The 13,186-nt window shown below is 36.5% G+C and overlaps 1 protein-coding gene across 5 annotated transcripts in view; it reads left to right on the top strand.

Annotated features, from left to right (window-relative positions):
* Positions 1-12,880, top strand: part of LOC140940944 (polyunsaturated fatty acid 5-lipoxygenase-like) — a 63,713-nt gene extending 50,833 nt beyond the window's left edge. The window contains exons 4-13 of one of the 5 annotated variants that reach the window (XM_073389907.1): positions 1,445-1,603; positions 2,126-2,155; positions 2,674-2,780; positions 6,484-6,682; positions 8,171-8,277; positions 8,403-8,657; positions 10,259-10,365; positions 10,928-11,030; positions 11,637-11,855; positions 12,437-12,880. In XM_073389907.1, coding sequence (XP_073246008.1) covers positions 1,445-1,603; positions 2,126-2,155; positions 2,674-2,780; positions 6,484-6,682; positions 8,171-8,277; positions 8,403-8,657; positions 10,259-10,365; positions 10,928-11,030; positions 11,637-11,855; positions 12,437-12,670 — 1,520 coding nt within the window. In that variant the 3' untranslated portion in view covers positions 12,671-12,880. The remainder of the gene's footprint in view (positions 1-1,444; positions 1,604-2,125; positions 2,156-2,673; positions 2,781-6,483; positions 6,683-8,170; positions 8,278-8,402; positions 8,658-10,258; positions 10,366-10,927; positions 11,031-11,636; positions 11,856-12,436) is intronic. The other 4 variants (XM_073389904.1, XM_073389905.1, XM_073389903.1 and 1 more) reach the window with 4 other exon arrangements.
* Positions 12,881-13,186: the final 306 nt, after the last annotated feature.

Genomic DNA, 13,186 nt, shown 5'->3' with positions numbered 1-13,186 from the left:
TGACCGTTCCATTCATGTACAAATTTTGAAGCCTATCTAATAAATTCCCTACGATTTTCTGAAGTTTAATTTTCACATTTCACTTCCCAAGTTAGGCTATTTTTCGTACAAAAGAGGAAACCTAAAATTTTCAGATTAAAAAATGTGATGGAGAGAGGAATCAGAAAATTTCTCACTTTCGTAATACGTCAAATTGCATCTAAAATTTTCGGGAAAATAATTCTCAAGCGCTTGTAATTTCGAAAAGACTCAAGTTGCCCTAGGATGGCAAAACAGAAATTTTATAGCGCTGCTTAGAATGCATTTCTAGAGATCTAAAAGTACTCTGCACAGCCTAAAATTGTTTTCAATGCATTTAGGAGGAAATCGCCGTTAAGTGCCCTTGTGCTGTGCTTCTTCCCCTTCCATCAAGTATTTTTTGATGCTATCGAGTATATTATTGGCTCAGAAAATTTAGTACTCTAACTATTTCTATTTATTCGAAAGCCATGTTTGACAGTTTGTTTGCCTACAAATAAAAAAATGCTTATGTCTCTCAGTCACTGAAGGAGTTTTGTTGGTTTGCTTAGAAGAGCACTGACTTCTCTTCACCAATTCAACTTCAACATATGTTATTCGGCAGGGAAGGGCTGTGAGCAGGGTCCAAATTATTGATCAAAAGAATATCACGAGATAAATCGGACAATTACTAGCCGGAAAATCACTAGCTGGGATGTTACTTGCCGGAATATTACTACAGCTGTAAAACTACTAGTCACGAGCAAAAGAGGAGCTAGCTCGCTCACTCTTGTCACGAGTTTGTCTGGAAAAGTACTTAAAAAGAAAAAAAGGTTTAAAGGCTTGTTTATAGTGGAAAGTGCACTTAGCTTATCCAGCTACTTTACAGGCACTCCAGTCAAATACTTAGAAACAAATAATTTAAACATAACATAACAGGATTAAAAACCCTAACTGGCGGGAGGCAACCGGTTGGCTATTGACAAGCGTGGCTGAGGATTTGAACTCGGGAAGACCGAGAACCGAATCTGGGACCAAGGGATTACGAGTCCAACGCGCTGACCACTCGGCCATGCTGGCTCCTTGTAGCCGCGACTTCATTTAAGGTTAGGGTATATATATGAGACAAGCTGTGTTCCTCAAAGTCGTCCTCTTGGTCTCCAGACTTAACACGCTCTGCGAATTTGACCCTCCTCCTCCTTTCCTCCGCCTCTTTAATTCTTAATGGTACTTTCATCTTACTTTGGGTACCTTTTTCTCGAGCCTTCAACTTTTCCATCTTACGTGGCCAAAATTTTACCCAAGTACTTCGTTGTTGCTCATTTCTTTAAGTGCTCTTGCAAACAAAGTTCGAGCGGATGACCCCGAAACTTAGGGTATAAACACAAGCGGGTAAGGAGGCATAAATAATATATCTTATACGAAAGCTTTTTTCCCGTGCTTTCAGTCGGCGAGGACTGCAGTGTAAAGACCACAAAAGGTGAATGGTGCCATTTTCCATTTACCTATTATGGAAGGAAATATACGAAGTGCACTAAAGATGATCACATTCGACCGTGGTGCTCAACTACAAAAAACTACACAGGCAAATGGGGAAATTGCAAAGGTAAACCCTCGCGGAAGACGCATATCTTTTCCTTAGGTTTGCGTAAAAAGATGGCTCTCCACTTACGGTTTTGCTAATCTACCTAAACTTTTCACATATTAGCCAAAAATGATTTTAAAGTACCGTAAGGTTGTGATTTTGCTGATACTTAATTTCTAAACAAGTCCCCTTAAAAAGTGTGAAAGAAAATCGTCCCTGTTTAATTACAATTACAGTCAGTGATGGAAAAAATCTGCGAGCCTGTAGATCGATTTCACTTTCGTGATCAGTGGCTATGCAAATTTCTGCGAACAAAAAAAAAACGTTCAGTTTACATGAGAAAAGAGTTCAATTGCAACTTGGATTATTTTTGACACTCGATCTACTTGGTTCTATTATTGGTGAGGTAAGTAAAATGTAAGGAAATGAAATGAAATTAAATTAAATAAAACAAATTAAAAATTAAACCGTTATCCGTAAATTAGCCATCACCTCATTGAGGCAAAGACACTCTTCAACTGATTTTGGTTTTGTTCTTTGCAGGGAAAGAAGAGAAGAGAGGAGAGCAGCGTGGTAGGTACATTAAACGGTTGCGATCGATCCAAAACTCGCGCCAAACCTGATCCCCATTCTTGGAGTTCCAGGAGCAATTTAAACTTGCCAGGATTTACAAGTTACTAAGGCCGGAATTCTTACCTAAACAGATTTAAAGGCATTTGAATTCCTTGCTTTTGAAATTATATTTGTTTGAGATCTATTTAATTGATCGTTTTATATTACCACAACGTTTGTATTACAATCGTGTTCAGTTATTAAAAATATATAAAAGCACTGAAGATACTGCTGATACTTCGGTCTTATAAAAAATGACCCGGTGGATCAGAAGTCCGATTCAACTAGTCTGCATAGATCACTGAATCGTAAAAACTTCGATTCAGCCTCACTTTTTTGACATTTATCTGCCAGCTAAATTTTAATGGCAAGCACTCGAACGCAGTTACTAATCTTCGATTACTGCTACTTACTAGCTAGTTTAAAAGAAAAAAGATATTTTATGCATTACGTTACAATTACAGTCTTATCCTTATTAGGACCAATAGGACTTGATTGGAAGGAACTAAAGGCAACATTGAATCCCACCTTTGAATGGCAAAAAGCCGTTCAAGCAGCTCTGGATACAGACGACTCTTTAGAATCGGTATGGATAGTCCTAATACTTTGAGATAAAAAAAAATAAAATAAAGTAAAATAATAATAATAATAATAATAATAATAATAATAATAATAATAAAATCAGCCAAACTACACATGTAGCGCTTTTTATTTTATGGATCTGTTTGCAATTTCATTTCCTCACTGGATGGAATAGTACTGATGAAAAACGATTAACTAGATAATGTAATGCAATACTGCGCAAATAGGAAGTTGATCAACAATGCAAGTAGACAATTAATACAAAGGAAATTAAATCATTTTGTTAAATCTGGTGAAACGTAACGACTGCTCCCACTTTATCGATAATTATAAAATACAATGAACTAGAAATACGTGTATCGCAGAACCTCGCGAGGCTTGGGGGGAGGCCTATAAAATTTCAGGTGTGGGAAGGGGGAGAGAATTGGAGCAAATTGTGTAGCTTGGAAGGGCGGGTTTCAACACTGGCTCTAATACTGGAAGGTGAGATGAAGTTAATCTCCTTTTGGCTGGGGTAAATTTGAACCCAGTGCTCTTTCGTTAAAAAATTAGACCGTTTACACTTGTTGTAGTACATAATCACACTTGACAACTAATTGTTTGCAACAGTAAGGTACAAATCTTATAATCACTTACCCTAAAATAGAAATTACATGTAGCAGTGTCTCCATGATTAAGGATGCAGCTGAGGAGAATTATGAAAGTGATCATGACTCATAATTACTGTTATGCGGTACCCTCATTAGCAACGAGCCATCTCTGTAAAAAGCACCAAATCATTTATAAAAGTGTTCATAGTTATTTGTGTACATGCATGAGAAACAAATACCCATGGAGGAGTGAATTTGTAGGAAATGTCCACATACAAGTCTGCTTCTGCCAATGGAACATGTTTAACTTCGGTGAATATGCAGGAATATTTCAACTCCCTCTGACTTCTTTGAAAGAGTTAGATTTTCCCTGACTAATCCTGAAAATCCTTGACTTGTTAAATTGTCCCTTACGGGGAAAAGGATTAATTTTCCTGGCATGGTAACACATGTCACACACTGATATTGAGAGGAGATTCGAAATACGGATGTTTCTTTGGAATACTAAATAGGATCGACAATAGGAGGCCAGCGCTATGTTTGACTTAAAACACAGCTGTGTTTATGAATAAGGCTGCTAAACATAGATATACATTTTACTTAGGATGGTTTTGGGGAAGTAAATGTAACGAAAATTGTAAACGAAAATGATTTTAACAAATGTAACGCTTGCCTACATGTCACACATATTCAGTGTTCTAAAATAAAGCTTACTGTAAAACCCATCGTTGCTCATGGTTTAAAGACTGATCTGCTGTCTTCAGTCCGTTGGAAAGGTATTCTTGACGTGCATTGTATACAAGTGCTCAGTTGGACCTTTACGCAGACGATACGACTGTCACTGCTTTTGCGGATGTGAAAAACTTAGCCACCTTAAGTTCATCACTAAATAAGTCTGTCTCTGAAATTCAATTATGGGCTTCAGCGAATAAGCTCCCATTAAATGAAGACAAGACTAAAGTACTCACGATCACTGGGAAAAGATGTGTGGCTAACATAAATGGAAGTGACATAGATGTTTTCGTAAACGGAAAACAGCTCAGTAATGTGGATTGTGCTACCTTATTAGGCGTAGAAATTGACAGCAAATTGTCATTTGATGAACATATTGAGAAAGTATGTAAAAAGTTGGCCTCTAGAATCGCAATACTGTGTAAGATTCGAGCCTGTATATCTCTTAAACAGCGACTTCAGTTTTATAATAGCATTATTCGCCCTGTTATGTCTTACGCTAACGTTGTTTGGGCAAATTGTGATAAAGAGTCGGTTTATAGGGTCTTAAGATTGCAAAAACGTGCGGCACGCGTTATTTCTTATGCCGATCGCATGACACCATCAGTTGCTTTGTTTAACAAGCTAGGTTGGATTCCGTTTTATGAGCAACATAAGATAGATAAATGCATAATAATGTATAAGCGAATTAATGGGTATTTGCCGAATTATCTAAATGAACACTTCATTTTGAATAATAAGCGGCACTCCCGCAACAGTAGATATTCAAGCATTAATGCTGTTTGTCCTAAATATAGAAGAGAAACAGAGGGAGGACGCTCTGTCGCTGTTTCGGCAGCAAGACTGTGGAATAGTACACCAATTGAAATTAGGAAACTAGGTTCTGTAGCATGTTTTAAAAAGAACATGTTTGCCAAGATTTTTAAGGAACAACAATGTTTGCATCCTTTTATCATTTACTAATTTTTTATTTTTATAAAATTCGAATCCTGTTTTATTTTAATTGTTTACATATTTTAGCTTACTATATTTATTAGATTGTAAATAGTTGTTTTATTTTATGAGGGCCACAAGTTTATTAGCCTTTGGCTATTAAGTGCTACCCTCTTTAAATAAAGGCTTTATGATTATGATTATGATTATTATTATTATTATGACGATTATTATTATTATTATTATTATTATTATTATTATTATTATTATTGTACAGATCGTGTAACTCTTGCTGCCTATCGATGATTGTAAACTTCAAGCGTTACCTGATCTCCTCATCGCTTTTTGAAGCGTTGGCACTCGGTGTTCCCTCTCTTCACCGGTTTGTTTGCAGTGTAATTGTAGTATTTTGTCGCTACCTCTGTACATGTTTGTGGTCGCCGTGTTGACGACGTTGCCTCCGCGGTGCTAAGCGATGTTCTCTCTGCTTCGCGCTTTGTTGTTGTCGTCGTCTACTCCGCTCGCGATAGATTTAATCAGCGTTCTCCAGAGGAGTTACGGTGGAAAATCTTCGCCGTGGAGGATTTCCCGCCACCTCTGAGTGCTGTGCTTGCTGTTCTGTGTCAGGGAAATTGTTCGTGATTCACCGATCAGTCGTAAACGTTGTTTCGCAGACGATGAATAAACACATCAGCCCTTATGGTCATGTTGCATTGCCTAGTAAGAAAAAATGCGCCGTGACTTCAAACTACTGTATAAGGTCATGGCGGCTACCATCAGATATATTACTACAAGTATAGATGTACGCTGCGAGTTTGCAGCTCCCTTTGATCCACGCGCGGTCCACGCACTGCGTGCCTTTCTTAATTTAATTTTATTCCTATTTTCCCATTTATTATTAACATTATTATTATTCATTCTTTGTTCCATTTTGTAAATTAAATCGGAAGAGCTACGTAGTGGAGTTTTAATAAAGATACTGTACTGTACTTCGCGCGCTACGAGATTATAAACTCTCTTTGCGAAGCGCTTCGTGCCTCGCTTCGCTCGGGATAAATAAATAAATAAATAAATTAATTAATTAATTAATTAATTAATTAATCAATCAATTAATAAAAACTAAACATCCCACCTTGTATCGAAGGAATAAACCGATCGATTTCATTTGAGCCCTTTAAATAGCAGCCATAGTTGCATCAAGGTTACATAAAAAACTCCGGGCCTGTTCATTATCAAACAATACATAACCTAATAAGCCTTGTGTTGCATGACAAATTAAAAACGTGGGAGAATAATATATAATTACTCTGCTTGTATTTAGCTATAGACGTAAAAGACACTCTCTTTTTTGCTGCTTGACCAGAGTGGGCGTATTTCCAGCCAGGCAGTTGCACTAGGTATTTATTTCGTTCAAGAAATTTGAACGACGGTTCCACATTTTTTGCTTTGCAGGCTATAGATCAGGGCCGCATTTACGCTTTACGATATGAGATGTGTGACGACATGGCAAGATCACCAGATCTTACTGATAGAGATCCTCGAAGAAAAATGTGGAACTTTCTCTCTCCTATCGCCTTGTTTGCGTCTAAGGGGAATAAATACGGCAAAAATGAGCTTGTTCCTGTGGCCATTCAAATGGATTATAAACCAGGTAAAATCCTAAATACATGTGACTGATTGAGAATGCCAAAGTACATAACAAGAGCTAGAAAATAGCTCATTCTCTCTTGCACATAACTAAATGTAATTGGTAGATATCTGCCAAAATTGTCCTTCAATACGGGAAACAGATACGTCAACACGGTATTTTACATCAGTTTCACAATTGGTTTGCGAAACTAGTCTAAACCAGGCTATTTCACTGACGTTTTACAAAGTTAGTACATTCATTTAATATATTTATGTAGTTGAAATTGCAGCCTATGCGGGTTTACGACGTAATACATGATGGGTTTGGCTTAGGAGAGCTACCTGTTATACCAGTTTTCGGAAGGCTTCCCAGCCATTCCTATTATCTATCTCTTTTGAATAGGAAACTCAAACATTAAACTCTAAACCTTATTTCACTTAAAACAATATCACTCTATTACTTTCTTCCAATAGATTTTATTTTAGTTTTCAAGGACCAGTTAGTGAATGTCCTTCGAAAAACAAGGATAAACAGGACCTAAAAATTAGACTTGGGAATCTGGAAAGAGCAACTTCTGAAAAGAAAAGAGAAGATACAGTTCCACAAAGTCGAAAAATCTTATTAACAACTGTACGCAAATTTGCCACACGAAACCATATGTTCGTCAGGTTCTACACATCTCTTTTGAACTTGGCACCTTTATTGATTTTAGGGCATGTTTTCCAGTAATGTGGATCTATGTTGAAAGCCAAAAACGTAGAAGGGTCTAATAGACTCAAGTACATCTTCATTATCTGTTTAGCAATGTGACAGCATGCCAGGGGGGTCAACTTATGTAGTAATACCTCAAGTGGTTTTAAAGGCCTGGGTCAAAGATGTGTTCTGAGCATATGAATAATTGGCAATGTCTCTCGCTAGGAGACCTAGAACAAAATGAACTTTTCCCCAAAAGTAAATCTTGAGGATTTTTTGTGCCTTAACGTTTAATTATGGTCACGTGACCAAAAATTAAAAATGAAGGAAATTAGCGAATTGGTGACGAATTGGTATTTCTGAAAGAGAATAAACATACCTAACTTTCTACGTTTGGAATGAATGTACGCAAAGTTTAAAATGGAAGTTTTAAATAATTCAAGATTAAAATTTGGGCATTTCAAATGATGTTTTCCCTCATAATTTATTATTGAAGTGCACTGGACGGTCATTCCAAACGTGAAGTGTTAGAAATATTTAATATGAATTAGAACTATTTTTTTCCCGATTTCTTTTCTTAAACCGGCCACCAATTCGTCAATAGTTTACGATTTTCAGCAAAATGTTCACGTGACATATCACGTGACTTATTAACGCAATGTTTATACTTTAAAATGTTAAGGACGATGAGTTCTTTATGTGTGCCAAATTTTGGTTTAGCGTTATCATCTATGCCAAAGTTACAGCCAATAATTCATTTCCACAAGTAAACGCCTTAGTCCGAGGCCTTAAACTACTTGAGACCGTTTTCTTCAGATTCAGCGGTGTACACTCCTGAAGATGGCGGCAACTGGATGCTGGCTAAGCTCAATGTCCAAATCACAGATCTCGGCTACGCACAAATCGTGGAGCACCTCGCAAAGGTGATGATATTAAATGTTAAAGTGCTGTACATATTTCATATATGTCTTTTCTTAAGACTCTTCTAATAATGATAATGATAATGATAATAATAAACGCTATCTTTCTTGAAATTTTTCTTTTCAAGGTTCACTATCTGATGGAGCCATTTTGTGTTATACTAAAACGGACCTTTTCATCCCAGCATCCTCTGCATCAAATGCTAAAGTTTCATTGCAGGGAAATAACTGTCCCAAACACATTTGGGACTCCAACGCTTGTAAACGAGGCAGCGTTTATGGATTTGCTCTTTGCGTATGGCAATACCGGCACCACAAGACTTCTGAAAGACTCTCATAAAGTCGCCACGTGGGAGGTGACAAATTTGAAAGAAGAAGTAAAGGTTTGTTGTCATGCTATCTTACTTTCTTTGGTCTGTGACACGAATCTAGCCAAATTCAGACAGTGGAAGCTTTAAATTAAAAAAGGAGCTGTGTCACGAAATTCAGCCAAATTAGGTAATTCCAAAGTTCCCCTTTAAATTAAGAGAAACATAAAAATAACTGCTTAAAACGTTAAAGGAGCCACGTATGGGCAAAACTGAAGAAGACTGAAACGGATTTGAATTAGAGTTTTTGAAAACTGTTCAGCCTAACATTTTTTCAAAGTTGATCTCCGCTGACTGTATGCAACTTCAAAAATAATGCTCAGGAGACATATTGGTTTGTCTCGAATCTCTGATTTTGTCATTTACATGAAATTTCTTTGCTTACTTTAAGTTTCATAGCGATAAAGGGCGAGTAATTAGCAAATTAAACAAAATGAACTGGACTGCCGTGACAAACACAAAAAGAGAAAAAAATGAGGAAGGGATTACAATCGAGATTTTAGAAAACTAGTTTTCCTCACTCTACACAGTAAATATTAAGGAGTTATAATAACTCCTCTAGTGGGGTTAGTCTAACTCCTTACAGTGGAGTTATTTTTGGGGGAGTTATTTTAACTCCAAAAAGGAGTTTAAAGAACTCTTTTTCAGGAGTAAAAATGACCCCAGATATTTAGGAGGTAAAATAACCCCCAAAAAGGAGTTATCCTGTAAGTAAAATTTTTACTCCACTTTCAGAGTGAAATTAACTCCAAAAAGAGTAAAAACAACCCATGTAAGGAGTAAAAATAACTCCTTTTTCGGAGTTATTTTAACTCCAGACTGGGAGTAAAAATAACTCTTTTTCTGGAGTAGAAATGACCCCGAATTTGGAGTAACCCCAAAAAGGGGTAATCCTGCACCTAAAAGTTTTAGTCCATTTTTGGAGTTATAATAACTCCCTAAACATTGCGGTGTACCAGTTTTTTTATCTCTGTTGTTTATAAGTGTAAATAAATAATTATAATGCTTGGGAGACAAATTTGTTTGTCAGGAAGGTGTGATTTGTCTTTTACAAATAATTTCTTCGTTGAAGGTACGTTCCGAAGGGTTTAAGGGGGAATAATAGGCGAGACTAAATTAGACTGCTGTGAAAAAGCTCCTTTAGATGATAACATTAATCCATGCAGTTATATCAGCTATTTCTAACATCTCTTGACACCTAAATCAAAGCTTGATACTTGCCTCAGAAGCACCAAAATTTCTACTTTTTTATGACATCTTTATGTCATAACATGCTTTATGACTAAAACGTGGACTAGGCTAATTGGTGCCGATGAGATTAAGGTCCATGGCCAAAAACTATTGCCAAACATTAAATTTATGTCGGGACTCGATCTGCATTTAGATGAAACTGTGCATAGCTTATGGATATGAATGATTCGCTGATTCAGTCAGCGACATGAAACTTCAACCCCTGGCATCAAAAAAGGAACGCTACCTTTTTTATTTGTAAGAACTTCCGTCCATGAAGGATTTAGTCCTTACTATAAACTTTCTCTCTGCCCGCAGAACAGGGTTTTGATTACGTTTTGTCTTGACCTTTTTATTTGTGTGGTATTAATACACCTTATTAATAGAAACGTGGACTAGATGACAGGAGACTTATTCCATACTTTCCTTACCGTGATGATGGCGAGGAGATTTTAGGAGTAATCGATGACGTGGTGGAGAAATACGTCTCTTTGTAAGTATTTTCATCAGCCAAAGTTACTGGTCAGGAGAGTTGATAATATTTTTTTGTACCTTGGCATATAACACATAAGTTGAAAATTTTTTTAATCATTCATACAAAATATATTTTTAAGTTCTTAATAAAATCCTCACTTTTTCATAGACTTTCTTCAAAAACATTACAAATCTACAGTTATTGAATTCGGCTTCGTGTCAGCTGAAGAATTATAGGGATCGACTAGGGTGTCGGCCTCGGCGGATATCACCCTCCGAGATCTTCATAACTCTTCATATGATACGAAGCCGAATTCAATAATTGTTTTATTATTCATTCAAAATAATTCCTAGTTTAAAAACAAGCTAAAACATGCTTACCTACATCGATGTTACGTTCATCTCGATAGTGCATGTTTATCGGGAAGTTTAGGAGATAAAGGGCTGTTCAGGTTCTTCGATACTATGACCTGAAAGAATACGAAACTTTGAATGCAATTTTTGTCAAGGATTCATTAGTTTGAGGAGGTTACTGCATGACCTATAATAGGTTCTTAATAACATAGCCAAATTTCTTTCAGATATTATAAAGACGATAAAGCTGTCCAGGAAGACAAGGAACTCGAGGCTTTCCTCAATGAATTATCTCTCAACGGAACTGGAGAGAATGGCGGAATTGGAAGAGTAAGTATCAGTATACCAATGATTTTTGTACCTCCAGTATAATTACGTCACTAACCGGTAACTTGACTTTTAGAAAATCAGACAACATTAGGCGCAATGAAAATAAAGAGTGCTAGCAGTCCATCCAAAATGATAGCAGTCCCTCCAAATTCCAAGACGTACACGTACTTTTTCAGCGGGTGCATTTCATTTAAGATTTGTACAACGCAGTTACTCTGGAAGTGTTAAAACTTGCACTACTTCAAATTTACATTGAATCATAATCGTAGTCCGGCCTGACGAAAAGTTTCGATTGCCACGTTTTTTTTGGAGACGACCGAGCCTATCAGGACGATACTAATGGAAGCCAAGCCAAAGGGAATGGTTATATTTTTTAGCTTTCCTGGTTAACCCCGTGTTGCTCGTCAGTTTTTGTAATTTAGGAGCGTTTTGTCTAGTAAACTTTACGGTTTTCGGTACGGTTGAGTAATAAATAAATAAATAAATAAATAATGAATTTCTTCAAGCCTGGTGACCAAAACGTTTCCGCTAAAACTGATGTCAAATTGTCGGGTACTTATACATTCTTTATTTATTATAAGCTATTTCCACTTGAATAACCGACAGATACAAAAGTTCCCTGCAAGAATTGACTCCAAAGAAGAACTCTGTGATATTGTTACCCGGATTATCGCACACCTAAGCCTTCAGCACACCGCATGCAACTTCCTGCTGGCAGACTATGCTGTGTACATCCCTAATCTGCCAACGAAACTGTACAATGATAGCAGAGTTAAAGAGGGTGAATTCTCTGTTTACCGACTCCCAAACAGGTTTACATCTGCGGTAGGCACAACGTTCTTTTCTAAGATTATTAAAACTTCAATTTCGTTGCCCTTTTAACTTTGGGTGGATAGTTATGACTAATAGATCACGAAAATATAAATGCTGAGGTTATTTGTCGACCGAAAATTAATAACCGCAGTTAAATAATCATGTAATATTATTCACGACAAGACATAATGTTGACCTTATTGAAATTATTTTGTACCATCTGTGCTACTCTGCGAAAAATAACGTTTGATTCTTAGGTAACATTCTTTTTTAGCTGTATTTAAACCTATGGAAACTAAATGACTGGGGACCAACTAGAAAACTTGCAAGTTAAATTAGCCTTAAGGCGCTAATAATGCCTTTGAAATTATCTGTCTCTATTTTTTTGTACTAAAAAAATATTGCACATTGTTCATTTATTTTTAAATGAACCAGAAGAGTAAATATAATCTATCCATGTTTATTGAAAAGTTGGTCAGCCTGGAGCTTAATGACTGTTTTTCTCAGTTTATAATTTAATGAATTAAATTTAATACTATGTTATCATGACAAGTTTTAGCTGACGCGATTTAATTTGGTTTTTAACTTTTCAGATTGAGGCAGGCTTCAGCAACGGGTTAGCAGGTTTCCGCTTTGATTCACTGTTTGACTACGGCAACAGTCTTGAGGACAGTAAGGCCGCTAACATTGTCAACGATCACTACAGCTACTTGATGCTTGTTGTTCAACCTAAACTGCAAGAAAGGAACAAGAAACGGAAGGACAAGGATGACCTAACATATCCCTACTTCATTCCAAGATGGATTCCGAACGGAGTTCAGACCTAGTTCATTGGGGTTGCTTTTTTTGTGTCATTCTATGGGATGTATATGATAACAAAGGCATGCTTAAATATTGGCACGTTTAGGAGTGCTAATGCAAAACGTAAACTAATGTGACTGATGTATTTTCTAAAGATCAAGTTTGATTAAGATTAAAACACCAGCACGCACAAGATTTTCTTTTGTTTTTGTTGCGGTTAAAATGTAATTTATTCCTTCACCCAGATACCCTACTTCTTTTGAAAAACATATCACATAGAATTGAAATCTGAAAATGTCACCGCTACATTTATTTAATAATTTGTTTTGGAAAAGCTCGTCGTAATGGGGGGAAACGCGCTAACCCACTCTCCAATACTCTGCTATGTTATAAAATAAGAAAGCGAGCAAAAAACAAAAAAAAACCATGGATGAGAAAATAAAAATAAAAGTGTGTTATGAACATTGCTGTGAACCAGGTTAAAGGTAGAAGGTAAAGCGTCCTTAATTTACGTCGGTAGCTGAATGTAACTAACAAACCTG

This window comes from Porites lutea, chromosome 6 (assembly GCF_958299795.1).
Source record: "Porites lutea chromosome 6, jaPorLute2.1, whole genome shotgun sequence".
NCBI lineage: Eukaryota > Metazoa > Cnidaria > Anthozoa > Scleractinia > Poritidae > Porites > Porites lutea.
The sequence above is the reverse complement of the archived record's forward strand: the minus strand, read 5'-3'. Positions and strand labels throughout refer to the sequence as shown.